At 46.5% G+C, this 26769-nt stretch overlaps 1 protein-coding gene across 1 annotated transcript; it reads right to left on the bottom strand.

Annotated features, from left to right (window-relative positions):
• Positions 1-706: 706 nt before the first annotated feature.
• Positions 707-22743, bottom strand: snrpa1 (small nuclear ribonucleoprotein polypeptide A'). The gene is made up of 9 exons (XM_052040541.1): positions 22619-22743; positions 21635-21782; positions 18473-18551; positions 15763-15809; positions 14637-14739; positions 7831-7910; positions 7418-7493; positions 4610-4703; positions 707-1078 (listed from the first exon to the last, which is right to left on the bottom strand). The coding sequence occupies exons 1-9, from the start codon at positions 22698-22700 to the stop codon at positions 1017-1019; spliced, it is 771 nt and encodes a 256-aa protein (XP_051896501.1). The 5' UTR covers positions 22701-22743; the 3' UTR covers positions 707-1016.
• Between the last annotated feature and the right edge of the window lie 4026 nt (positions 22744-26769).

The raw sequence follows: 26769 nt of genomic DNA on the forward strand, positions 1-26769 counted from the left end.
ATTTGTGCTCACACTCTTTGCTGAAAACCTAACTCCAACAATTTCCAAATAGCACATTGGGCAAATACATCTCCACAACAAAACCCATTATCCTTCCTAATGAGGCCATCAGCCAGCAACATTTCTCTCCCTTTATAGGTGAACCTAACCTGCCAAGGTTCTTCAGCATCCTTTATGTTTATTCCAATGACTAGTATCTTCTCCCCCCCCCACCCCCCCATACCAATTATCCCAAAACATCTTTGTATCAGGTCCATCAAGACATCTTTCATGATGAGAAGAGCATTGAACTGGATAGAAGCCTGTGACCCCCGCCCCAAGTTGGCAAGAGTGGAAGGTGACGTCATTTTCTTCTTGGGTAGTCTTAAGGATTGGGGACGATTTGCTTTTCTTCTGGTTCTGTGGATCCCAACTGATGGAGCAATGTGGGATCTGCACTCCTCCAGATGAGGCAGGTGGTTCCCTATGGACAGGTGGGTACTTTCCTTCCACATTTATGGCCGATTCCATGTGCTCTTGACACAGAAGGTTCTCAGAGCACCTCGAATGCTCCTCCTCTGTTCTGCATTCCTCCCCAGCACCAACCTTCCTTTATCTTTCTTGTTTGGATGGAAAGGAAACCTCCTTGAATCATTAACCACCTCTCCACTAAAGAGATTGCAAGGGCTAAGTATTTACACCTTTGTTAAATTAAGTTGACAGAATTACAATTCCAAAAATGTTTATTATCCAAATTCTGACAAGCAAACATACAGCCCAAACATGATAATTAAGAGGACAATTGAAGTGAATTACTTGGTTAGAGTAACACAAACCAGTCTTTCCCGCACAGAGCGCTGACTTGCAGAGACAGTGGTCCCTGCGCTGGATGGCAGCAGGATATAATAGAGGTTCCAGGTGAAAAGACCTTCCCACTGACAAATTAACACAAGCTCAAATCTCATCACTTCACTAAATTCAAGATTTCAACTCCAAACCAGAGACCGTGGAACAAGGAACTTTAACAAAGGGAAGCATTAGTTGCCATTGGCAACAGGATCTGTCTCCATATCTTCCTCCTCAACTTCATCTGTAGGACCTGCAAACACATAACACACCATGTCTCTAGCATTTTAAATTTGCTCTTTGAGAGATTAAAGATTTCAACAAGTGTTAATAAAAGTTGCACCAGAACAAGGAGATTTTATGACTCAGCCACAGAGCAGAAAACAAATTCCACCTCAAACATTTTGGGAAAAGAACCTGCAGGAAAGTGGATTTAGCAGCCAGCATTAGTGACCAAGGACAGCTGCTTAAATCACTACTTCAACAGGCAGATTCCATTTGAAAACCTAGTTCAATTATTCTGCAAAGCTTGCCTGCTACCAAGTAGAATCATCATTAATGGTCACACAACTGGTAGCTGGGAAGGTGCTACTCATCTTCAATTCACTGCAGTGACTCCCAATGTGGCTTCCAAGTTCCATTATGGCATGAGCTTACCACAAGGATAGAGAACACACTTCAGGGATGTTCTCCAAGTATCAATGAAAACTGCATCACCCCTGCTAAAGGAGGCACTTGATATGAAGGGTATGCAGTGAAGGTTCACTAGCCTGGTTGTAGGGATAGCAGGATTGTCATATGAGAAGGGAATGAGTAGCTAGGCCTCTATCTTTTAGAAATGTAGTTTAGAATAATGAGAGGTGACCTCAGTGGAACATGGAAAGTTCTTCAATGACTCCACAGGGTAGATATACAGAGAACTCTTCCCATGTTTGGTGTCCAGAACCAGGCATCATAGCCTCAAATTAGGGTTAGGGCATGTGGGACTGAAATCAGGAGAAATTTCTTCATTAAAAAGGTGGCAAATCTTTGGAATTGTCTATCCCAAGGGCCACAGTCATCAACTTCATGCAAAATGGAGATCAATAGATTTCTGGATATATCAAAGGAATCAAGAGATAGGAGGATAGTAGCAGGAAAACTGTTGAGGCCAAAGATCAGCCATGACCTTACTGAATGGTGGAACAAGCTTTGCTCCTGCTCCTAAAATGTGCAATATCGTCACCACCGATCTCTGCATCTTAAAAAGGAGCAGCAGCATCAGTGATGGAACCAAGAGAAGAGGCTCTTTGTTGGGAGCACACTGAAGGGCTGCACCATTTCTCCCCATACTACCCACTCACCTGCTCCACCAAACCCCTCCCACCTCACCCAAGTCTGTGCATCCCACATTGGTTTTAGTCACCTCAGAACAGCAATAACTCATCCTCAACTGTGATGGATCACCTACAATCATTCTATCAAATCTCTTTTGCACATCATTCCAAGGCTTTGCCATTCTTCCCAAGGTGTGCCCAGAATTGGATGTAGTATTCCAACTGACCTTAAACAAGTGTTTGATATTGCACAACTTCCTTGCTCTTGTACACTATTCCTTTAATAGCAAGGCTACCATCTGCTCCATCTTTCCACTTTGTCCTGCCATCTCCATTCACTGCAGATCACTCTGGACATGCATTCCCAAAACAGTAAAAAAAAAGGCTTTATTTTGGTTCTCCCAACTCCACCCCCTCCCACCAAAATGTGACATTAATTTCATCTTTCACTGTCAGAGGAGAATTGGACAAGTACCCTAAAGGAAACAATCTGCAAAGCAACAGAAAAGTCAATGGGATGTACCGGTTGTTTATTTAAGAGAGTTGGCACTGTGTGCTGGAGTACTCTATGATGTTGAATGCTCCAGTATTTCCATGTCACCCTTCTAGGCTCTCCTGAATTCTGTTGCTATCCTAGTTTCATTATGGCATCTCCAAGGTTTGCAGTTATGCCTTGCACATTCAAGTTCAGGTCCACTTCAAGTGGAGCACTGGTCCCACCACAGGGAGATAAGGAACAGAAGGCATCATTGTGATCCATCATCCGAAACTACTGCTTGTGTCCCAACTTGCACCAACTTCCACTCATCCATTGCTTGTGTGCTTGTTGATAATACATTAGCTTCTAGTTAAACAATACTCCATTTTTAAAATTCTCAAGTTTTGTTTTCACATTCCAAAATGGCCTCACCTCTTTACCTTGAATATTCCCTAGCCCTCTCCAATACATTAATGATCTCCACACTTAATTGCTCACCACTGGCCTTCAGCTTTCAAACCCCTTTGTCCTGGAATCTCCCAACTAAATATCTCTGCCCATTTCCCCCAAATGGGAAAAGCCTTAAAAACCTACCTCCTTGACCAAGCTTTTGGACATCTGCCCTAACATTGTCTTGTGGCCCGGTGTCTGGGGGCATTTTTTTTCCCATTAAAGGCACAATATTAATGCAAGTGCTGGTTGTCATCGATGCTGTTGTATGCACATTGAGCACCATGTTGTTAAATGTTCCATGACCTTAACTGGGTGCCCAAACCAACACACTGGAACAAAATTTAATTTTTTCATGTGTCCACATCTACCTTGGTTTGAGAAGATGCAGTTTCAGATTGCCCAGGAACTTTGCATTTGTAATCAGATCTTTCATGAATTGTTTAGGATATCTTGTGAACTTCAGTTTCCCCAAGCTTCATCATGGCTGAAATCACAATCCCAAGGTCCTGATGGACATGTCACTTCAAGCAGGAATTCTGGTGGATGTTTGTTTCCTCTACTAATTGTAGTTCAAGGAAGGTTGGGGCATTAAGGGTAATGGATGAGGGAGCCATGTATAGAAGCACATCAAGTACAGATGTTGAAGGTTGAAGGTTCCAGAGCTCAGTTTTACATCAATAATTAGTAAACAAGTTTAAGCTGTACAGTTGATCCAGATGTTTTCTAAGCAGTCAGCTTGCACTGTGAAGATTCAGGGAGAGTAGAGTTGGCAAGATTTATTGACGTGTACGTAATGGAAAAAGACTGGCCTCAATTTATAGGAAGTGCAGATCTAATGCAGCTTGGGAAATTAAAACAAAAGGGCTAGTAGAACCAAACTAAATAAGGGTAGAATCAGAAAAACAGGCCATTCAGCCCATCATATCCATGCCAAATTAAAGAGCTAACCAACGTAATCTCTGCTTCCATCACCATGTCATGGCTTTTCATGTACTGTTCAAACATGTGGGTTTCTGCCTCTATCAACCTTACAGGCACTAAGTTCCACATCCCAGGCCAGAAATTTTTCATCTTTCAACCAACTCTAAATCCAAATCCTGATTTTTTTGAAAAATGAAGGTGGTACTAATTACTCCATCTAGATCCTTCATAAATTTTATATACACCCCCAATTAAATCTCCTGTTCTGATGAAAACAATCCCAGCCTATCCAATCTTTCAGCAGAAAAATGCCATGTTCAATCTCAAAGAAATAAAGGCTCAACCTTCAGCACGTGGGACAAACTTTAATGGGAATCTGATCAATGTCAATGAAAGGGGAGGCAGAGCTGTCTCTGATCTTACTAACATGGTATCTTAGTTTTTGAATTTCTAGAGAGATAGGGAATTTAATGTCATAAAGTAGAATAAATTAGTCTACAATAAAACAATGCAAGATGCATCATTGGCAGATGGGGCTTGGTGAAAAAAAAACTTTCCTTGCCCTGGACCATTTGATTTTATGATGCTTGCTCTGGACAGACTTCCAGCCACTCACCAGTCTTCCTGTCTCTGCCTGGGATTTGTCCAGCCTGCAGCATCCCTTTCAACTTCTCCACCTCAGCCAGAGTCGATGCATTTGCAATGGCATTCTGCAAATCAAACACATGCAAAAGAAGCTCAGTATGACAGGTTTGCAAGTGCCTTTGTTTTCTCCAATCACAATGTGACCCTTCAGCCTTTTCACCAGCCTGCTGTTTCTGTAGTTGCTACAGCATTCAGTTAGCCCTAGATTGTAGGAGATAATAATGTACTAACCACTCATACAAAGCAGAAAGAAACACACCTGGGGCTTTGGAAATGAAGCTCGAGGCTAGTGAGAACATTTAGGAAAAGACGACAAGTCCTCTACACAAAAATGACTTTGGCACCATGGATACCATGATTCTGCCACATCAATGAATTAATTAGGAATAAAGAACATACGATAGAGTATCCTTTTAAAATGTCACTTTAGGATCAGGATCAGAAAGGAAAAAGACCAATGCATGAAACAAACTAACAGGTTAAATGCTCATTTTTGCCCATACTTCATCCCTGCATTTGAGACAGTACTCGAATGGAAAGTGAACCACACCACATTCTTGAACTTTTGTTCAATCCACTGTGTAGACAGACCATTTAAGTTAGAGTCCACAGTCACATAGTGCTAGAGTGGAGGAGACAGCAAGATTAGTCAGAACCTGAAGTCACAGAGCTGCAGGGTGGGGCAAAGGGTGGAGGGGAATGAGTTTAGTTATACCCTACAGTCACGTTACCACGATGCGGAAGATAGTGATTAGCTTGGGGCTGATGAGAGCAATGGGAGTGAACCCAAGCTGTCAGCACCATTCAGCTGGTTCCTTAGGTTACAGGAGATGACCACCTAGGCAGGATGCATTTTACAGGAGATAAAAATATTCTCCAGTCTTAGCTCAATTACAAAAATGACCATATAATTTTACTGTCCTTTTCTCCAGGCTGTACCCAAGAACTTGCCACTGTGGAACCAAAACAGCAAATTAGTTGAATTTACAAATTTGTGTTTTTTTCCTTCTGACCTGAGTCCCCTAGAGTCCAAATACAAAATATACAACCATTGGTGCTAATGATATACCACAACCAGACAGTCAAAGCTATTTAACCAACCTTCTGTCAGCTTTAGAAAACAAACGAGTCCAGTCTCTCATCATAACCTTGTACCCACCCCAACTAACCCTATAGCCCACTTCATTACTCTCTCACTGAAGCCCTTTATCAATCCCAGCCTAACTTCACTAAGCCACTCTCTCCAAATTACAGTCCATCTTCCTTCTGATTCAAATATCTTTTGAGGAAAAAACGAGTGACAGTTTGCCCACACCACTCCTGGTTGTAAAGTATTCTCAAACAAAACGAGGCCAAATCAGTGGAAGGAGAAGTGGAATTGATGTTTCAGAACTAGAAGTTAAAAATTTAACATGTTTTACATTGCAGGACAGGTGAAAATGGGTGCCGCATTAAACAAAAGGAACATCTGTGGTAGGGCAGAGACTGATTGACTAACACAAAAGATGCGACTGAAGGCTTATTACTTGCAGCCGATACATTTGGAGAAGAACGTGGTCAAAGGAAAGAGTTCTGCAAATATTGCAGTTACTGGGGACCCAAAATAAAAGAATGCTGCAAATACCCAACAGTTTAGGTAGCAGTAGAGAGAAACACAGTTAACATTACAGTTTGATAATCTTTCAAACTGTCAATGCCATAATGGCAAATGGTGCTAGCTTTTATAACAAAAAGGACTTGACAACAGGAACAAGGAAGGCTTTGCAACTGTAGAAGGCCTCAGACTGCACCCAATGTATAGTGTACAGCTCTGATTTGCTTACTCAAAGGATGCACTTTCCACATAGGGCATGCTGCAAAGTTTCACTAGAGAGGTTCCAGGGATGGTGGCTCTTCTGTATGGAGTGAGATTGAGTGGACCTGGACTGTATTGGGGTTCTGAAGAATGAGAGATCTCATTGATAGTTATAAAACTGGCAAAGGTGTTGACAGGTTAGATGAAGAAAAAAAAATGTTTCCTCTAAGTAGTCTAGGGGCACAATTTGGGAAGGGGTTGGCAGTTTCAGACTGAGATGAGGAAACATTTCTTTACTCAGAGGGTAAACTTTTGGGATTCTCTACCCTGGAGGCTCAGTCATCAGGTTCATTCCAAACAGGCAGGTTGGCCACAATTTTGACGAATGGCAGAGCATGCTCAAAGGCAAGATGGCTTACTCCTGCTTCTAATTATGTTCTCAAATGTTCCCATTTGCCACAGAAACATGCTCTGCCCCAGTGCTGCCCAGTTACCCATCATTCACCTAACTGCCGATAGAAAATATATCTAACTAGCTAACTCAGAAGGAACAGAGTGAGGGAGGGGTACCTGTTGGACTCATCCTCCATTCTCTCCTCACATCTGAATTTGCATTGTTCCATTTTTGTTGGGTAAAGTTATTATGGGATTATGGTGCAAATGCAGTCAGCCATGACCCAAGAGACCAGATAACCCACTACTCTTACTATGCTTTGTCTCCTCACTGAATATTTATTTCAAGAATCTCCAAATAGCTTTATTCAAGTTATACATTATCCTGTGATTGATATCATTTCCCCTTTAATTCTGTTTTATTTCGGATCAGAAGAATCTTGTTCATGTATTACCTTCAGCATTGTCAAGAGCAGTTCTCCAGACCTGAGCCATGCCCTAACCATTGATTTTCCATTGTTTCACTTTCTAATTCCAGCATTTGCCTTTGAGAGGTCCAGTTAAAGTTGTAGCATGGGCCAGACTGCTTACCTTAATTGCTTCAACTTCAGGTCCAGAAGGGCCTGCTTTCTTCTTCTCCCCTGACAATCCTGCACCTGGTGTGAAACTTAAAACACATAGTTTAGTTAGTCAAGTTGTCATACGAGATCTTCTCTGGACCTTTAAAGCTACGAAGTTTAAAAACCAGTGCAGTATCTGATCTTTTCATTAACTGATACATTGTACAGCACTTCCCTGAACAGATCATCACTTGAAATAACTTCCCTCAGAAACACAAAGTGTGCTGGGATGGATGAAGAAGCCAGCAATTTGGAAGCATTATTGCTCCTTGACAACATCAGCAACCTCGAATAGGTTAATTCTTGCCTAACAACAAAAAAAAAGCACCAATTGTAGTGTTTCTGAGGCAAGACATCAAGTTAAATTTAGTATCTGTATCTTACGTCTTTGTTTTCTTGGTTATATCCTTTGCAAGCTGTGCCCCACGTTTGCCTTTGAACAGTCGGTCCGCTTCCTGACGTTCCTGTGACGATACATCACATCCAGTTACAGTCAAACTGATTGGCTCATCCCAGAACAGTAACATTTTGCCTACCCCCATACTTTTAGGGAAAACCAATACATAATTTACAGTAAACCACATCCTAACAAACCAGGAATTAGCCAGGGAACTATAATGGACTCCCTTGCATGCCCACTCCTCACACCAAGCTGTTAGGATGGGAAGAGTTTCAATGGGCTTTGCCACGTAGCCAGTCCATCACACTGCAGTCCAGTAATCATTCATCTCCCCCTACACTCCCTCCGAGAACCGGGGTCAGCAACTGCAATCTTGCTTGAACTCAGGACAAAGACTGCACAAAACTAACTCAATTTTTTTTGTAAAAACTTAGGAAATCACTTCTGCACCAATGGGCATGTGAACATAGTAACTTCGCATTAACAAGATCAGGCAGAGGAAACAATCACAAGTAGATGCAAGTTTAAATCTGCAATGTATTTATTAACTTGGGTCAAACCTAGCTACGACAAAAGTGTTCACGGGAATCAATAGCATGTCAGAGCAACAATTTGAACTGGAACATTCAAACCACATTTTAAAATCAGCACATATTATAGGAATTCAATATACTTAGTAATATGCTGCTGCTCTTAAGATTCTTGGGATGTTTTACTACATTAAAAATGCAAATTTCCATTATTAACCTCCAAAATGGTCAGCATTCAATTAATGCCAAAAACAAGATGTATACATTTGGTGCATTGATGCATATTCAAGATATGGGATTGATGAACAAGCAGTGTGGTTCTTACATACTAACATTACCACCCAGTTGTTTAATTCAGCGCAATCAACTGGCAACAGTAGTTTATAAAGTCTAAAGAATTGAGAGAACAAAATAGCAGCAAAAAATAAATCCTGAAATCACAGCTTCAGAAAGCTATCTTACCATAAGACCGAAGCATAACCCGTACCAGATCCAAGGTAGAAAGGAATCAAGCAATTTAAAAGCAAAATACCTTGCACGATTGTGGAAGGAACACAGTGGGAGCTTTTGGATTTGGCAGAACTTTTGCCCATAAACCAGCTATCCATTATCATCACTCAATCACCCAACAGCAAGATCACCTTCAGATTTCCACTTTAAGGTTCTACTATTCAGCAGTGTAACTTTTGGGTTTTTTTTTGGGGGGGGGGGGGTGTGTGGGGAAGAGAAAGGTAGCAAATCAACTCCTCTACAACCTGAACTATTTAAACATTGGAGGTAGAGAGCGTAACAGCACACACCTTGTAGCTTCACCAACATTAGGTTTCAGCCTCTGATCAGAGGGGTGATGTTAAGTGGACTCTCAATGTGAAATTAACTGGTGGAAAGGGCTGAATGCTCAAGTCAAAGTTTAACACTAGCCTCTTGCCCATATACAATAGGACAACACAAACCTGAATTACAGCCAGAGCTACAAACTTGAAGTGCCTGAATAAGCAACAGAAGACAGAACTCCTGCTGTGTATTCATACCATTTTTAACAAGAGTTCACATGAACAGTGGCACAAGTAGTCAAGTTACCAGGCAAATAAGCCGGAGGCCTGGAAAACTAACCAGAAACATATTCAAGTCCTGGTACAACAGCAGAGGAATCTAAATTTAATTCATAACCAATGCCCTGCTGCAGTCAGCTGCTATATCCCTTTTGGCATCATTGACAAATTGAAATTTTACTCATTATTCCAGTTTATTTCTATAAATAAGGAAGCAGTGTGGTGCCAGCACTGACCCTTGGGAATACCACAGTCTAACATCCTTAAGTTTGGAAAATCAACCATTTACCCTGCTTGCTGCTTTTTTTTAAAAAAACATTTAAATCCAGCCTGAAGCTGGCCCTCTCTTCCATGAGCCTCAATTTTATTAATTGCATTTGATGTGATACCTTGTCAGATGCCTTTGAATCCATATAGACAACACCCTTTGCTGTCCTTTATTGTTCTCTAACTCTGTCAAAAAATCCGCTGAAGTTAATAAAACATGATCTGCCTTTTACAAATCCATGCTGGCTGTCCATAATCAACTCAAACTTCTCCAAGTGTTTGGCAGTTTTTTTTCCATGATTATCTCTAAAACATCAAACAGCATTGATGTTTTGCTGGACCAACTTAGTTATCAGGAATATTGCTATACCCTTTCTTAAACAAGGGTTTCACATTTGCAGTTTTCCATTACTTGGCATCTCCTCCATATCAAAGGAAGATTAGTAGATTGTAGCCAGCCCTTCAACTATTTTCACTCCCATTTCCCTTAGCAACCTGGAATGAAAACCAATCAATTTTCACCCCATCCATTACCTCCACTGCCTCAATTTAAGATATCTTGTTAGCACTCTCTTTCTTAGTAAACACTACTTACAAAGTACTCAGTATTCGGCACACATCACCAGCTTTGTCCATAATGACCCACTAGTTACAACCTGGTAGAAGATTTCATGCCAAGTGTCATTTTTTTCATACCTTCTCTCTGCCAGTCTTATTTCACACCTCCCATTACCTTTAGCCTATTTCTCACTTGAAGCAAGTGCATCATTATGCCCTTTCCAAGTAAATAATCTAGAATTAAACACCCAGTCTCAGTAATGACCACCCAGAAACTAACGACTTGCTGTAAACAACCACCTGGCTCATTGTGTCCTTCAGAGAGCATCTATTCTTACTTGGTCTGGGCTTACAGTTCTGGGCCCACCATGGCTAGCTCTCAACTACCCTCCAAAATGGCTCAGTAACCTATACAATTGCATCAAAAGCTGTTCTGTTGAAATTGAATAAGAATAGAACCAAATGAATCTTCTGTCATCAACATTGGCACCACACCTAGATGTAATCTAGAAGTGTTCCCCATCCCGTCAGCTCAAAATCCTCATGAACATCCCATGACTGGAGTACAAACTGGGGGGAGATGTCCCACAAACTAGTTAAGCAGCACCAAGACTCACTGAAGCATACCATACAAATAACACTGCATACTATATTCACTGTCCCTAGGTACATCTTGTCCCACAGGCAAGGCTGACCAGGGGTGGCAGTATGCTAGCATACAGGCAGGAGGGAGTGGCACTGGGAATTCTCAACATCTCATAGCATTGGGTCAAATACAGACAAGGAAACTTCCTGATTACCATGTGCCTCAGCATATAAATCAGTACTCCATGTTGAACAATACTCAGAAGAAACAAAGTAGTAAGGAAAAGACATATTCTGGGTGGAGACTTCAACGTTCATCACCAAGAATGGTTCAGTGTCACCAACACTGACCAAGTTGGCAGTCCTGGGAGACAGCTCCCAGACTGTAGGTGATGAGCAACCTCATCTCACCAACCTACATGCTGTATATGTAACTGCATTACACGACTTGTAAAAATAAAGTTCACTGTGGAGAAACAGCTGTCTACACATGCTTCCTTCCTTGTGTCTCATGGCACTATTATAACGCTAAATGAGGCAGCTGCAGAATGGAGATGACAACTCAAAACTGGACTGTCTGTATCACCATATTTCATTGCGACCTGTAACCACATGGCCCAGCACGTCTCTCACTGCCAATAAGACCAACCCTGATTCACAAAGTGAACAAGAGCATGCTGGAAGCAGCCCTAGGCATGCCACATAATCAAGGTGCTAACTCAGTTCAAGGGCTCAAACAACATCTCCACCTCATTGAGGAAAAACCATGGCTGAAGCATTTGTATCTATAGCCAGAAGTGCCACAATAATTCATGATGGCTCTCCTGAAACTCATTCATTTCAAGAGGACAAGAATACAAAAGCATGCAATGCTGAGGCTTCAAGGCGTTGGTCAGACCACATTTGGAGTATTGAGAGCAGTTTTGGGGCCCACATCCAAGGAAGGATGTGCTGGCATTGGAGAAGGTCCAGAGGAGGTTTGCAAGAATGCTCCAGTGGATGAAAGGGTTAATGTACGAGGAGCATTTGATTGCTCTAGGCCTGTACTTGCTGAAGTTTAGAAAGATGAGGTGGGGGGAGGGGGGGGTGGTGGATCTCATTGAAACCTACTGAATAGCGAAAGGTCTGGATAAAATGGACATGGAGGGAATGTTTCCAGTAGTGGGAGAGTCTAGGACCAGAGGGCACAGCCTCAGAATAGAAGGACGTCCCTTTAGGACAGAGATGGAGGAATTTCTTTAGCCAGAGGGTGGTGAATCTGTGGAATTCATTGCCACAGACAGCTGAGGATGCCAAGTCATTGGGTATATTTAAAGCGGAGGTTGATAGGTTCTTGATTAGTAAGAGCAAAGGTTACTGGCAGAAGGCAGGAGAATGGGGTTGAGAGGGAAAAGTAAAATCAGCCATGATCTAATGGCAGAGCAGACTCGAAGGGCTGGATGGCCTAATTCTGCCCCCATGTCTTATGGAGATCCCAGAAGCTCGTTTTCAGCCAATTCCATTCTTTCCAAATATTAACAATCAGCAAAGTTGCCAGGACCAGAAAACATACTAACTGTTAACACTGAAGAACCAACTGTTCCTTTAGTCAAGCTGTGCTGCAAAACTGGCAACTACTGAACATAGAAAACGTGTTCACAAAGCAATACAAATCCCATCTGGTCATTCAGTCCCCAGCTGACAGAAGATGTCCTTTACAGTGCTGTCAAGCAGTACTTACAAACATTGACCCAAGAGCTGAATTCCAGGTGCAAAGTAAGAATTGCCCTGGATATCAAGGAAATCCCGTTATTGTGGAAATATTCCAATGGTTGGTGTTCTACCTTGAAAGATGTTGGAGACCAATCTTCTTATTCCCAACACACCAATGTAGGACTTCCCTTTTCCTCCTGATTCCCTATATTTGATAGATTTGTGTTCTCTACTCTGAAGACTGACAAATAAAGTTTCTCTGCCAGTTCCTCATTCTCCATTATCAATTCCTCCATATCAGCTTTTAAGAAAAAGTTTACTTTTGCTAATCTCTTCCTCCTATAATCAGCATTTTTCTCGTTAATTTACTTTAACATTTTTCTTCTATGTATCAGTTGGTTTTAGTTGTCCAAAACACTCGTTGCTGTTTGCAACGTTACAAATCCATTCTCTCAGTCTAATTATCACTGGGAATCTTTCTAGTCACAGAAGGATCTCCTCTTCTAGCTCAATGGTGGCATCTTAGTTGAAAATTATGAGAAGTTTCTTTAAAACTGCCACTGTTCATCTACAGCAATGCACCTTAATCAAATTTCCCAATCCACTTTGCCCAATTCTCCCTTCAAAGCTTGGTAAGTGCCTTTGAGACCTTTAGATTCAGATCCAAGTTTGTTACCCTCAAGGTGAGTTTGGAATTCTTGATACTTTCACACTTAGAGGACTTTATCCAGAGATTGGAAATCCCATCAATTCACATGACCAAACTTAAAATTGATGGTTACCAAGCTAGATCCACATCAGTGTTAGGAACCTACACAAAATGTAGTTCATGAGCCTGCCCTCAAGAGCACCTTTGTCAATTTGATCAATCCTATCTACAAGATTAAAGCTGCCTAGTTATTAGACTACATTCATTAAAAAGCTTTTTTTTAAACTAATGTTTTGCCCAATGGTACAGCTATCGTTTCTGGGAGCAGGGACGTGCAGCATGGCGGGAACCTTTTGATTCTACTTTGAATTTAGAATTTTGGCCCTTGTTGATCCACAACAGAACCACTTTTAATCTTCAGACCTACTTATGTCATTGGTTCTCACACAGACAGTATATATTCTCCTAACTATACCACAGCATCTCTTTGCTCTTTTTTGAATGATCACCACACCATCATGTGGTGGTCATTTTACCCAACCGCCCTTTGCGCTTTCTCGATTTCACACTGGTTACAAGAACATTGTAACCTTTGAAAGAGTTCAGGAGCAGAGGTTCCTCTAACACTGCCCTCTGGGTCTCTATAGCTGCTCTACTTGTATTCACATCCTCCTACCCCTTGGCAAGGCTAAACCTCATGGAGCAAAGTGCCTGGGTAGCTTTCTCTTCTCCATTTCTGGGGAATGGCCAAAACTCAGGCACCAACTCATCAATTTTGAACCAAAGCTGCTCAAGCTGCAGAGGCTTCCTACCATGTGGACCACTGTCTCCACGAACTGCCACATGTTAATTACAAAACCAACTTTCCTGCCAGCTCTAAGCTAATTAGTATTAGGTGCTGAAATGTCATTATTCAATTATGTATAGTATTTAATCAAGTTAATAATCTTGAACTAACATTAGTTACATTTACTTTGCCATTTATTGATTTCTTAGTTGTCTATTTTGAATATTTATGCATTACTTTAATACCAAGCAGCACCTCATTGCCACACTGCATGCTGTAGGAACTGCACTCAGCCAAAGATATGTTCTTTGCTACCACACAGGAGTGCAAGAAGACAGTGGCATTTGATACTAGAGGAAAAAATTTCTTCTGCAAATATAATCCATCACGCAAGGGAATATCTAATGAAAGAGTTCAGCATTCAGTCAGTGCCGAGGCGATGGAACAGTGCGCTCTAGGGAGTATTTTCCTCTTCACTTTAGACTTCAGAGAAGACATTACCAAACAACGAAAACCAATGTGATTTGTTTACTTCAATGTGCTCCAACAAAACAAAAACCTTCATTTAAAGAGATCCCATTCCATATTCCAGCATATAAAGATACACAGACCAGAAAACTGGCACAAACTTTGCACAAAAATGCACTGCAGCAGTTGGTCCAAACCATACCTTCAGCTTCACCTTCTGGAAATCCAGGACTCTGATCTGTGGAGCTTTGTGGATTACATAAAGACGATAATGCTTCTTACTCGTTACAGGATTCCTCAGAAGGCTGCAAAATCAGTGTTTACAATTTTAAATGCATTTGGCCAAACTTGAAACTGTCAGTACAGTCAAAGTTTCATTGAATAGAAAGGAAAGCAGGAATACAGGGTAGCATGGAATAGAACAAATTAATGGCTTGGCACAGACAATGCACATCATGTGATAGTTGGCAGATGGCTACAGAAAGACATAGAAGGAATATGCAGGGTTCAGTAGAAAGCTTGCATAATAGAAAATACTCATTATGCAAGTCACCACTGGTGCCCATGTTATAAATGATTTACATCAGGTCGTTAGGATTCTGCAGGCCACAGTGATCCAAGTAGAATGTGCTGTCAGTCAAGTCCAATTTAAGCAGCATCAAACAATGTCTGTTAAGAATATGGTGTGAAATGCAAGTGGAGTTACACTGCCATCTGCTGACAGCAAACACAATGACAATCTTAGGATTTCAGGTCAAATTCACATGGTCACAACCCACGATAAACTGGAGCATTGGACAATTCGGGTTTTCTTCCTCCTACAAGATGCCCATTTATTAACTTCCAAAGTCAGCAATTTGTACCTTGCACTCAAAGTTTATCAGCATCCAACTGAAACTAGTGGTGCGTTTTACAATCACTGGAAACTTATTTTTACATTTATGGGTGCTCTTCTCTACTCATAGAAAAGCATTTGGATTAAGAACAGACCACTCAACTCCAACTAAATAAAGTTAAACAAGGTACTATATTGAATACTAAACTGATATTTGACAAGGGAAGAAACTGCAAGTGGAGAGAGGAGGGCATGATGCAGCACTTAAGTCACACACAGTTTCATTCCAACAGACCCACCTGGCATCAGTGTGTTGGTTACATGTTGCAAATACACTCACAAATGTGCAGCTCAAATCAGATACAATCAAAAGAGCTCATTAAGAGAAAACGTGATCAGATGTTGCCTAGCATAACATTGCCCTTCATTACAACCTCAGAAACAAGCCAAAATATCCACATATTACCTATTTAATGAAGAATAATGAACATACCTCAGGAATGTGAGGGACTTGATGGTTGAAAGTGTATCTAGATCCCCCTATGGAAGAAAAGCATTAAGTATTAAGGGAACAGCTGAAGCATTTTTATTCACAAGCATGTTACCAGGACTGGACGGCTTGAGTTATAGGGGAGACTGGATAGGCTGGGGCTTTTTTCCCTGGAACGTAGCAGGCCAAGGGGTGGCCTTACAGAGGTATACAAAACCACAAAGGGCATAGACAAGATGGATGGTCAGTCTTTCTCCCCCACCTCCCCACCCAGGGTAGGAGAGTCTAGAACTAGAGGGCACAGAGTTAAGGCGAGAGGGGAAAATTTAAAGTGGACCTGAAGGGTGGGGAGTGTGTTCCAGTACTACTCAGTATAACGTGGTCCTTCCCAAGACCACTTCTGAACATTCTAACTCAATGCAAGGTTATGCCTCTTGGCTTTGCCTTCCTCCACCTTATCAAATCCTTTAATCACATTAATCAGGTCACCACTTTGTCTTCTCTACGAGGGAGTATCTACCTAGCCAACAGAATCCATCCTCACAGTTTAACTTTGTTTAAAATCACAATTTAATTCTGAAATAAATTTAATTCTGAAATGTGGTATAACCCTCCAAGGGCTCCTTGATGTACAGTCCCCATTAGAGATGTGGTCTCACCAGCAGATCATTTGGTTACAACCCAACTTTCTAGCCTCCTTCAAATAAACAAAGTTCCACTAATGTTCACCCCTCCACCTTCATTCAGTGATTAACCCTCAAATCTTTGCTCTACTACAGTTTCTAACTCCTTATCATACAACAAGGTAGGCACTTGCAGCTTGTTCAATATCCAGCCCGTAACCCAGCAATTCATCCAGGAAGGGTGGAAAGTTTGTCTTCACTTTTCTCTTCCCACCCCCCACCCCCCCCAAAAGGAAACTGTAGAGCAACTTGTCAAAGTTTTAATTAGAGGCTGAAGTAGGTCAATGTCCAAGTGCCCCGGAGAGACACAATGCTGTAGACCCAACCAACTTCTCAGGTCAGACAGATCCATGGCTGAAGGAAAGGAACTACCAATCTGTTCCACATCAAGACTCTGATTAGAATCAAGGTGAATAATGTGAGACAGATACTTTAGATGAAGAATAAATACTCAAAGATCCACTGCACCATCCAAACATTGTGGTCAGGGATAACCTTGGATTGGAATTTGATTGTTCAAAATTAGTGTTAGGAAGGCCACATTATACAAAGTGGGAGCAGAAAACCCTCCCCACGATACACCATTTATAAAAACGCCCAACTTACCTTAATTTGTTTGATAATTCAATCCTTACTTTCATTAGGAAAACTCAAAACCCTATTGGCCTCAGCAATACTTTTCAGGCTACTACTGCAGCTCACAGGTTACTGGAGCATTCAGCTAACCTCTTAGCTCCACGGAACACATGGATAATTACTACTTGGCTAAAAAATGCCCAGATTTGAGCATTCTGGACAGGCCGAAAAGTTAACACTTAAAGAAATCAACTGCAATTACAAGTTAACCAGCTTTAAGTGTATAGTTCAACAACAGAATGCCAATAGTGTGGCCAAGGGAAAGGATTTATTTAATTTTGAGTTCTTCAAAGGAAAATGGTTTATCTTTGTCCTCAATGATAACATTTTTAATTTACACTTTTCAAACTCGTCTACTGGCTTTTCCTACAACCACCTTCAGTAGTACAACCCCCTGATCTCTGCATCCATCCAACATCAACCTCTTCGAGCAGCCACACTTTCCTTTGACCAATAATCAAACAGTTTGGTCAAACTCAGGGCAAGCCTATCCGAGATGGTTTTTCTTGGACCAGTCCTAATCTGCAGTTGTCCTGGCAACTGGCACTGCCTCCTTCTAGTGTTGGACTGTGGCACTGAATCAAACTTTGTCCAATCATACCTGCCAAATGACTTTTATAGAATTATTTGGAATATGCAACAACTAGATGCAAGGGACCAATCGGAATAGTATTTCAGTTCAATTCCAGCCCACTTTTAGCCTCTCACTTAACTATCTGTATAACCCTCATATTCATCTCCAAATTTAAATATTAGGCTCCATTTAACCACTAGCTAGCAGTAATCTACTGTAATGAGTTCTACATTCTTACCACTCCATGGCTTACTCTGAATTTCCTATTTGATTTCTTTAGGAATATTATTGCAGGCCATTGGTTTTGCTCTTTCCACAAGAGGAAAACATTAAAGTCCTTTGTCACTTCTCAGGAGCATCCTTTCAAGAGTTATGCATTTCAGTGCATATGAAACTATCGTATTGGTCCCCACTTGCATCTGGATGTGTCTTTCAGGTATTTGTGGATTATTTTGCTTTATGTTACATGATTATTTCATATTTCCTCTTCTCAAACCGTTGTTTAGTCTTCTCTCAGACTCTTGGTCTTCTCCCACGTCACGCCCCCTGCTGCCACATAGTTAGCTTATGTTACTTTCTTCACCCTCAATTTCCCGTTTGTCTTTATGCTTCCACAGTGTCTTCTTAGGATTTACTGACATTCTAACTCACAAGTGAGAATGCTACCACTGAGTTATAATCTGCTTTAATTACCATAGCTTTCAACATAGAACAAATATTGTGAAGGAAAATGCAAAGTCAGAGTGCAGGAATGACTGGGTTTGGCTGCCCACTGCTAAGAAATGACACTATTCACATTTGAGAACTTTGTTCAACTCACCAGTTCCTGCAGGTTGTTGTTGGTGAGCACCAATTCCCGCAGGTTTGGCAGGGCCTGCTCAAGGCCTTCACCTATTCGACTGAAACAATTTTACAGATCATTACTACATATAGTTGTAAAAAATCACGTTATGAGTGGGAATGGTTATATCAAAGAAAATATTCCAAAAGATCAGACAATCACCAAATCAGAAACTATATTAAGCACAGTAAACTCTATAACTCTGCAGACATTGTATGACACATTGAGTGTCCAGAACAATACCGCACAAGAGACTATCCAGCCCATCGCTGTAGTACTAGCCAGAAGTGATTGTCAACTAGTTTCAATTACCTTATCTTTCCATTTAGTATTTTCCCTTTGCAAGTATCTGGACAATTGCAAAGGATGACTTAAAAGAAAAATGGAGAAAATAAATGAAAGGTTCTGTAAAGATCTAGGCAGATCGAAAATGTAAATGTAATGTTCCAATGGAAGAAGGGTTGCAGAAGTCAGGAAACCATAGACCAGCTGGCATAACATTCATCATAAGGAAATTGCTGAAAGAATTAGTAAAACATTTAGATCATAACACAATCAAAGCAGAGCTAACATGAATTAATGAGAGAGAAAACGTGTGTGTTTGACAAGTTTGTTATAAGTTGAGGATGTAACGAGCAGGGTGGATGGGTTGGAGAGACAGGAAAACCTGTGGATGCAGTGTGCTTGGATTTCCAAAAGGCATTCAAATGTGTCATTGCAGGAGACAAGCTAATAGCACGGGGGGTGGGGGGGGGCAATATATTACTAGGGACAGAGGATTGGATAACCAACAGGAAACAGATCTGGGATAATGTGTTACTTTCAGGTCCTGCTGGGGCCTCAGCTAGTTACAATCTATACCAGTGACTTCAACCCTGGCCGTTCATCTAGTGTAGCCAAATGTGGTAACTTGGTAAAATTGGTTTATTGTCACATGTACTGAGGTACAGTGAAAAACCTTGTTTTGCCTGCCATCCATACAGATCATTTCATCATATCAGTACATTGAGGTGGTACAAAAAGGAAACGTAGTAACAATGCAGAATGCAGTGTTACAATTACAGAGAAAGTGCAGTGCAGGCAGACAATAAGATGCAAGGCCATGAAGAGGTAGACTAAAGAGTCCATCTTATTGTGCAAGAGGTTCGTTCAATAGTCTTATAACAGAAGGATAAAAGCTGTCCTTGAGACTGGTGGTATGTGCTTTCAGGCTTTTGTATCTCCTGCCCGATTTCTTTTGGCAGGGGAGCGGGGGGGGGGGGGGGGGGTGGGGGTAGGGGGTGGGATGGTGAGAAGAGAGAATGTCTGGGTGGGAGCTGTCTTTGACTATGTTGACTGCTTTAACAAGTCAGCAAGAAATGCAGACAGAGGGACAGAGTCCATGGAGGGGAAGCTGGTTTTCATGATGTGCTGAGCTGTGTCCACATTGCCATACTGAACTGTGATGCATCCAGATAGGATGCTCTCTATGAGGCATCCATAAAAATTGGTGAGGCTCAATGGGGACATGCTGAATTTCTTTAGCCTCCTGAGGAAGTAGAGGTGCTGGTGAGCTCTCTTGGCCATGGCATCTATATGGACAGGCCATTGGTGATGTTTACTCCTAGGAACTTGAAGCTCTCAACCCTCTTGTCCTCAGCACTTGACATAAACAGGAGTGTGTGCACCACCATCCTTCCTGAAGTCAATGACCAGTTCTTTTGTTTTGCTGACACTGAGGGAAAGGTTGTTGTCATGACACCATGCCACTAGGCTGTCTCCTTGTACTCCGACTCATCATAATTTGAGATTTGGCCTACTATGGTGGTGTTATCTGCACACTTACAGTTGGAGTTGGAGAAGAATCTGGCCACGCAGACATGAGTGTATAGGGAGTAAAGTAGGGGGCAGAGGATGCAACCCTGTGGGGCACCAGTGTTGAGGATAATCACATTGGAAGTGTTGCTGACCATCCTTACTGCGGTCTGTCAGTCAGGGAGTCAAGGATTCAGTTGCAAAGGGAGGTGTGGAGTCCCAGGTCTAGGAGTTTGGAGATGAGTTTGCTTGGGATTATGGTATTAAAGGCAAAGCTGTAGTCAATAAATAGTAGTCTGACGCAAGTGTCTTTGTTATCTGGATGCTCCAGAGATGTGTAGGGCCAGGGAGATGGCATCTGCTGTGCAAGATCCAAGGACACAGCGGGGGACTGCATCTGAGCCTGATGCTTTCCACAGGTTCACACTATTGAAGATTGATCGGATGTCTGCAATGGTGACTGTGGGTACAGGTGTAATGGAGGCTATCGGGACATTTCATTCCACTTCTGTTCAAAAAGTGCATAGAATGCATTAAGCTCATCAGTGATGACTTCATTTTGTAACCTATTATAGCATGCAAACCCTGCCACTTTCAGTGGAAGGACTGCAGTGGTTCACCACCAACAATTAGGGAATGGCAATAACTGCTGGTCTTGCCAGTGGCACCGATCCCAAACCATAAAGAAATACAAAGAAGGGTGTAGACAGTTGTTAGAAAAACATCTCCATTGGAGGAAGAATCAAAAGCTAGAGGACAAAGGATGAAGGATCCAAGTGACAAGGAAAAACTTTGTTATGTAGCAAGCTTACAGACTGGAATCCACAGTCAAGGGGAATAAGAGTGGAATTAGCTGGATTGCCTTTTCATAGCAGTGATGGGCCACCTAGTCTCCTTCTATGGTGTAACCATTCTGCAATACCTTAGTCAGACTGCTAATATTCCACAAAAACATTATCCATAAGTCCCTATTGGCACCTAGCACTCCCCTGACAATCTGCTTATTAAATTAAAAAAGTTCAACGTTACTTTCTGCTACCCAATAATCTTTCTTATTCTTACTTCACTTCTTAAGAATATGCTGCATTCAGATTGGAGCATTAATCTTACATCTTCAGCCTTCACTTCCTGAACAATTTTAATGTTTACCCAAAGTCATCCAGGAGCTTTGGATTCACTTCCCACTGGACCATGTTTAGAGTACATTAAAACTATTTTCCCTTTGAAAGTCTTCAAGTTCTCATTCACTTTTTACCTACCAATCTTTAATTCACACGTGCCATACATACCAGTTCACTGGCAATAGCCCCCTTCAGTCAAATTTCCAGCATCAGGGGACTCACTCACCAGATCCGGTTGTTGTTCAGCAGGAGGCTCTTCAGTCTCCGGAGCAGCGGAAAGCCATCCAATTTCCGAATTTCATTGTCCGAGAAATCAATGGAGTCAAACTGATCCAGAGTCGCCCCCAAATTCTCCACAACTGGAATCTTATATCCTGCAGCAGCAAAAGTGTTTGACCCATGAGTTCGGTGAGACAAACAGAGACCGATTCACACCTTCAGCAGAGGGTCCAGAAAAAGTGGGAAAGGAGCACGAGTACAGGACGGGTGGGAGTGGAAACTTGGGGGAAAACAGAGGGGGCTGGAGATCAGGGATGGGGAGAAAGAAGCTGAGGGGCGGGGACAAGCAGCAAGAGGAGGGGAGATGGACCGAGGACCCAGCGAGAGTTGGGGGCTTTGTGGGTGGGAGGGGTTAAGGGGACTGTGGGGGACAGGTGCGAGGGAGGAAGGGGACTGGGGGAGGGAAGAGACTGTGGGTGCAAGAGGGACTGTGGGGGGGGTGATGGGACGGTAGGGGGTGGGTGGGGGAGGAAGCAGGGGGCAAGGAGACTGTGGGGGGGTGGGAGGGGGTGACGGGGGAGGAGGGGACTGGGTGGGAGGATGGGTGGGGGGCGAGGAGACTGAGGGGGGTGGGTGGGGGAGGAAGCAGGGGGCAAGGAGACTGTGGGGTGGGAGGGGGTGACGGGGGAGGAGGGGACTGGGTGGGAGGATGGGTGGGGGGCGAGGAGACTGAGGGGGGTGGGTGGGGGAGGAAGCAGGGGGCAAGGAGACTGTGGGGTGGGAGGGGGTGACGGGGGAGGAGGGGACTGGGTGGGAGGATGGGTGGGGGGCGAGGAGACTGAGGTGGGTGGGTGGGGGAGGAGGGGACTGGGGGAGAAGGGTGAGGGGCGAGGAGAGGGAGAGGGGTGGGGGGAGGAGGAGGCTGTGGGCGGGAAGGGGGGGCGGGTACTCTCAGGGCCCGTCCCTACCGCGGCCCGGCCCGGTCGCTTACCCCGCAGGTCGAGCTCCCGGTCCCGCACCGGGTTGGTGAACTGCGCCGCCAATTCGATCAGCTCGGCCGTGAGCTTCACCATGCTGCCCACCGGGACCGACAGCTGCTCCCGCGATACTTCGCAAGCTCAGACCTCACTCCCACAATGCCGCAGGGGTTTAAAGCCCTTACTCCCGTGATGCCTCGGAGGTTGTGCCCTCAATCCCGCAATGCTTTGGCCCTCACTCCCGTGATGCCTCGGCGCATCGATCCTGAGGTGGAGTTGCTGCCGCAGCGGGAATCGGGAATCGGGAATCGGGACGCCGGGGGGAAGGGGGGTGACGGGACGTGGGAGACGGGACGCGGAGGACGAGGGACGGAACGCCAGGACTGGGGAGGGGGGATGGGACGCCGGGGGGGGAGAAGGGAGAAGGGAGAAGGGAGAAGGGAGAAGGGAAGGGGGGGAGGGAAGGGGGGGAGGGAAGGGGGGGAGGGAAGGGGGGGAAGGAAGGGGGGGAAGGGGGGGGAGGGGAGGGAAGGGGAGGGGAGGGAAGGGGGAGGGGGGGGGAGGGGAGGGAAGGGGGAGGGGAGGGAAGGGGGAGGGGGGGGAGGGGAGGGAAGGGGGAGGGGGGGGAGGGGAGGGAAGGGGGAGGGGGGGGAGGGGAGGGAAGGGGGAGGGGGGGAGGGGAGGGAAGGGGGAGGGGGGGGAGGGGAGGGAAGGGGAGGGAAGGGGGAGGGGGGGAGGGAAGGGGGAGGGGGGGAGGGGGGGAGGGAAGGGGGAGGGGGGGAGGGAAGGGGGAGGGGGGGAGGGGGGGAGGGAAGGGGGAGGGGGGGAGGGGAGGGGGGAGGGGAGGGGGGAGGGGAGGGAAGGGGGAGGGGGGGAGGGGAGGGAAGGGGGAGGGGGGGAGGGGAGGGAAGGGGGAGGGGGGGAGGCGGAGGGGGGTGGAAGGGGAGGAGGGGGGAGGCGGAGGGGGGTGGAAGGGGGGGAGGGAGGAGGGGGGAGGCGGAGGGGGGTGGAAGGGGGGGAGGGAGGAGGGGGGAGGCGGGGGGAGGGAGGAGGGGGGAGGCGGGGGGAGGCGGAGGGAGGGGATGGGGGTGGAAGGGGGGGAGGGAGGCGGAGGGAGGGGGAGAAGGGAAGGGGGGAGGGGGAGGAGGGGAGGGAGGCGGGGGGAGGGAGGGAGGAGGGGGAGGAGGGGAGGGAGGCGGGGGGAGGGAGGGAGGAAGGGGGGGAGGAGGGGAGGGAGGCGGGGGGAGGGGGGGAGGGAGGGAGGAAGGGGGGGAGGAGGGGAGGGAGGCGGGGGGAGGGGGGAGGAAGGGGGGAGGAGGGGAGGGAGGCGGGGGGAGGAAGGAGGGGAGGGAGGGAGGAGGGGAGGGAGGCGGGGGGAGGGGGGGAGGAGGGGAGGGAGGCGGGGGGAGGGGGGGAGGAGGGGAGGGAGGCGGGGGGAGGAGGGAAGGGGGGGAGGGAGGAGGGGGAGGGGGGGGAGGGGAGGGAGGAGGGGGGAGGGAGAGGGGGGGAGCCAAGGGGAGGGGGCGGGGCAGAGCAGAGGGGGGGAGGGAGAGGGGGAGGGAGGGAGGGGGGGGAGGGAGAGGGGGGGAGGGAGAGGGAGAGGGGGGGAGGGAGAGGGGGAGGGAGGGAGGGGGGGGAGGGAGAGGGGGGGAGGGGGAGGGAGAGGGGGGAGGGAGAGGGGGGAGGGAGAGGGGGGGAGGGGGGGGAGGGAGAGGGGGGGAGGGGGGGAGGGAGAGGGGGGGAGGGGGGGAGGGAGAGGGGGGGAGGGGGGGGAGGGAGAGGGGGGGAGGGGGGGGAGGGGGGGGAGGGGGAGGGGGGGGAGGGGGGGGAGGGGGAGGGGGGGGAGGGGGAGGGGGGGAGGGGGGGGGAGGGGGAGGGGAGGGGGAGGGAGAGGGGGGGAGAGGGGGGGGGGGGGGGGAGAGGGGGGGAGGGGGGGGAGGGGGGGGGAGGGGGGGGAGGGAGAGGGGGGGAGGGGGGGGAGGAGGGAGGGGGGGAGAGGGGGGGAGGGGGGGGGGAGAGGGGGGAGGGGGGGGAGGGAGAGGGGGGGAGGGGGGGGAGGGAGAGGGGGGGAGGGGGGGGAGGAGGGAGGGGGGGAGGGGGGGAGGGGGGGGAAGGGAGAGGGGGGGAGAGGGGGGGGAGGAGGGAGGGGGGGAGGGGGGGGAAGGGAGAGGGGGGGGAGAGGGGGGGGGGAGGGGGGGGAGGGAGAGGGGGGGAGGGAGGGGGGGGGAGGGAGAGGGGGGGAGGGGGGAGGGAGAGGGGGGAGGGGGGAGGGGGAGGGGGGGGGGAGGGGGGGGAGGGAGAGGGGGGGAGGGAGGGGGGGGAGGGAGAGGGGGGGAGGGGGGAGGGAGAGGGGGGAGGGGGGAGGGAGGGGGGGAGGGAGAGGGGGGGAGGGAGAGGGAGGGAGAGGGGAGGGGGGGGAGGGAGAGGGGGGGAGGGAGAGGGGGGGAGGGGGGGAGGGGGGAGGGAGAGGGGGGGAGGGGGGAGGGGGGAGGGAGGGGGGGAGGGGGGGGAGGGAGAGGGGGGGAGGGGGGAGGGAGATGGGGGGAGGGGGGGGAGAGGGAGGGTGGGCGGGGGAGCGGAGCGGGAGGGGGGAGGGAGGGGGGCGGGGGAGATGGGGATGGGGTGCGGGACGGGGCGGGACCAGGAACGGGAGTAGGGGGGGGAACCAGGGGGAGTAGGGACTGGAGGACCGGGGCGGCCCAGCCGGTCGGCGGGTGTGCGGTGGGGCCGCTGCCGTCAGTCCCCATCTTTTAACCAAAATAAGCTTTATTCATAATAAAAGACATTCCTGTGCAGATCAATCATTAGTGTTACTTTTTATACAAACCCTCAGCACCAATGCCCCTCCTGTGGCTCCCTGGGGTGATACCCCAGTCCCATATTCACACCACTTAAAGAGCTTCCTCGCCTGACCCTGCCCCTCCCTTTCCAGTGGCAGAAGAACCCTAGACTGTTGTCCTTCCCCCACCGAGCCCTTGCGTTGGCTGCACCCTAAGCTTGTACTCCTGCAGCCTGAGATGTGCCAGTCGGCAGCATTCCCCTACGGACATCTCGCAGTGCTGGGAGACCAACAAGTTGTGGGGTGGGTGATAACCCATCAGGTGGGGGATGGAGGGATAGAACAGTGTTGGGAGCTCCCCAACAGGTTTGTGGTGAGGAAACAACAGACACAAGATGCTGGAGGAACTCAGCAGGTCAGGCAGCACCTGTGGAGGGGAAGGAACAGTCGGCGTTTTGGGTGGGGACCCTTCATCAGGATGGTAAGCTCGGGGAGAGAACACAAGTTGGAATAAATGCTGGGATCATGGTGTGGTTCTTCAGTGGGGGAAACAGTGATTTTAAAGTCAGTGGAAAGTGTGGAATCTGAAATCAGAGAATAAAATGAAATTAATATAGGTTCAGTGCAAATGGGTAATTTGAGTCCTGATGAGGAGTCTTGACCCAAACGCCCTCCATAGGTGCTGCCTGACCTGCTGAGTTCCTCCAGCATTTTGTGTGTGTTGTTCCAGATTCCAGCGTCTGCAGAATCTCCTGTGTCTTCCTTGTGGTGAGAAAAGTTGTTTCCTCAATTGTTTAGTTGGAGATAAACCGACGGGTTCTGTGTGAAGTAACTGAGTGTCAGAGAAACGGGATGACCTTGTGTAAGTCTCTGAAGGGGTTTGTGGGGTTTGATGGTGAGAGGCTGCCCCCTGACAGGAGCCTTGAACTGGAGGCAGAGTCTCAAGATACAGGACTGAGATGAAGGTGGGTCAGAGAATTGTGAATCTTGAATTCCCTGTTCCCAAGGGCTGTGGATGCTGGATTATTGTGCATGAAGTGCTTGAATTCATTTATCTTACCAAGGGTACCTCAGGTTTGAGGTGGCTTTCTGAGTCATAGAGAGAAACAGCACAGAGTCTGCAACCACCCATTTGCACTGAACCTATATCAATCCCACATTATTCTCTGATTTCACCTTATTCCACAGTTTCCACTGACTTGAAAATCTGTATTTCCCATTTTCTCCACTCAAGAACCATGCCATGATTTCAGCATTTATTCGAACTCGTGTTCTTTCCCCCTGAGTTTACTGTGTCTTTAATCTCTTCCTCTGTACATTCATAGAGAAATTAAAGATTGTGTTAAATCCAAGGAAAGGGACTTGTCAGAAAAAGCGGTAAACCTG

Source organism: Pristis pectinata, chromosome 28 (genome assembly GCF_009764475.1).
Source record: "Pristis pectinata isolate sPriPec2 chromosome 28, sPriPec2.1.pri, whole genome shotgun sequence".
Classification (NCBI taxonomy): Eukaryota; Metazoa; Chordata; class Chondrichthyes; order Rhinopristiformes; family Pristidae; genus Pristis; species Pristis pectinata.

Coding starts and splice junctions, on each gene's coding strand:
- snrpa1 (XM_052040541.1), bottom strand. CDS start 22,700: ATGGTGAAGCTCACGGCCGAGCTGATCGAATTGGCGGCGCAGTTCACC. Junction 18,552..21,634: donor CTGAACAACAACCGGATCTG/GTGAGTGAGTCC, acceptor AAATTGTTTCAG/TCGAATAGGTGAAGGCCTTG. Junction 4,704..7,417: donor CTGAAGTTGAAGCAATTAAG/GTAAGCAGTCTG, acceptor TTTGATTTGCAG/AATGCCATTGCAAATGCATC.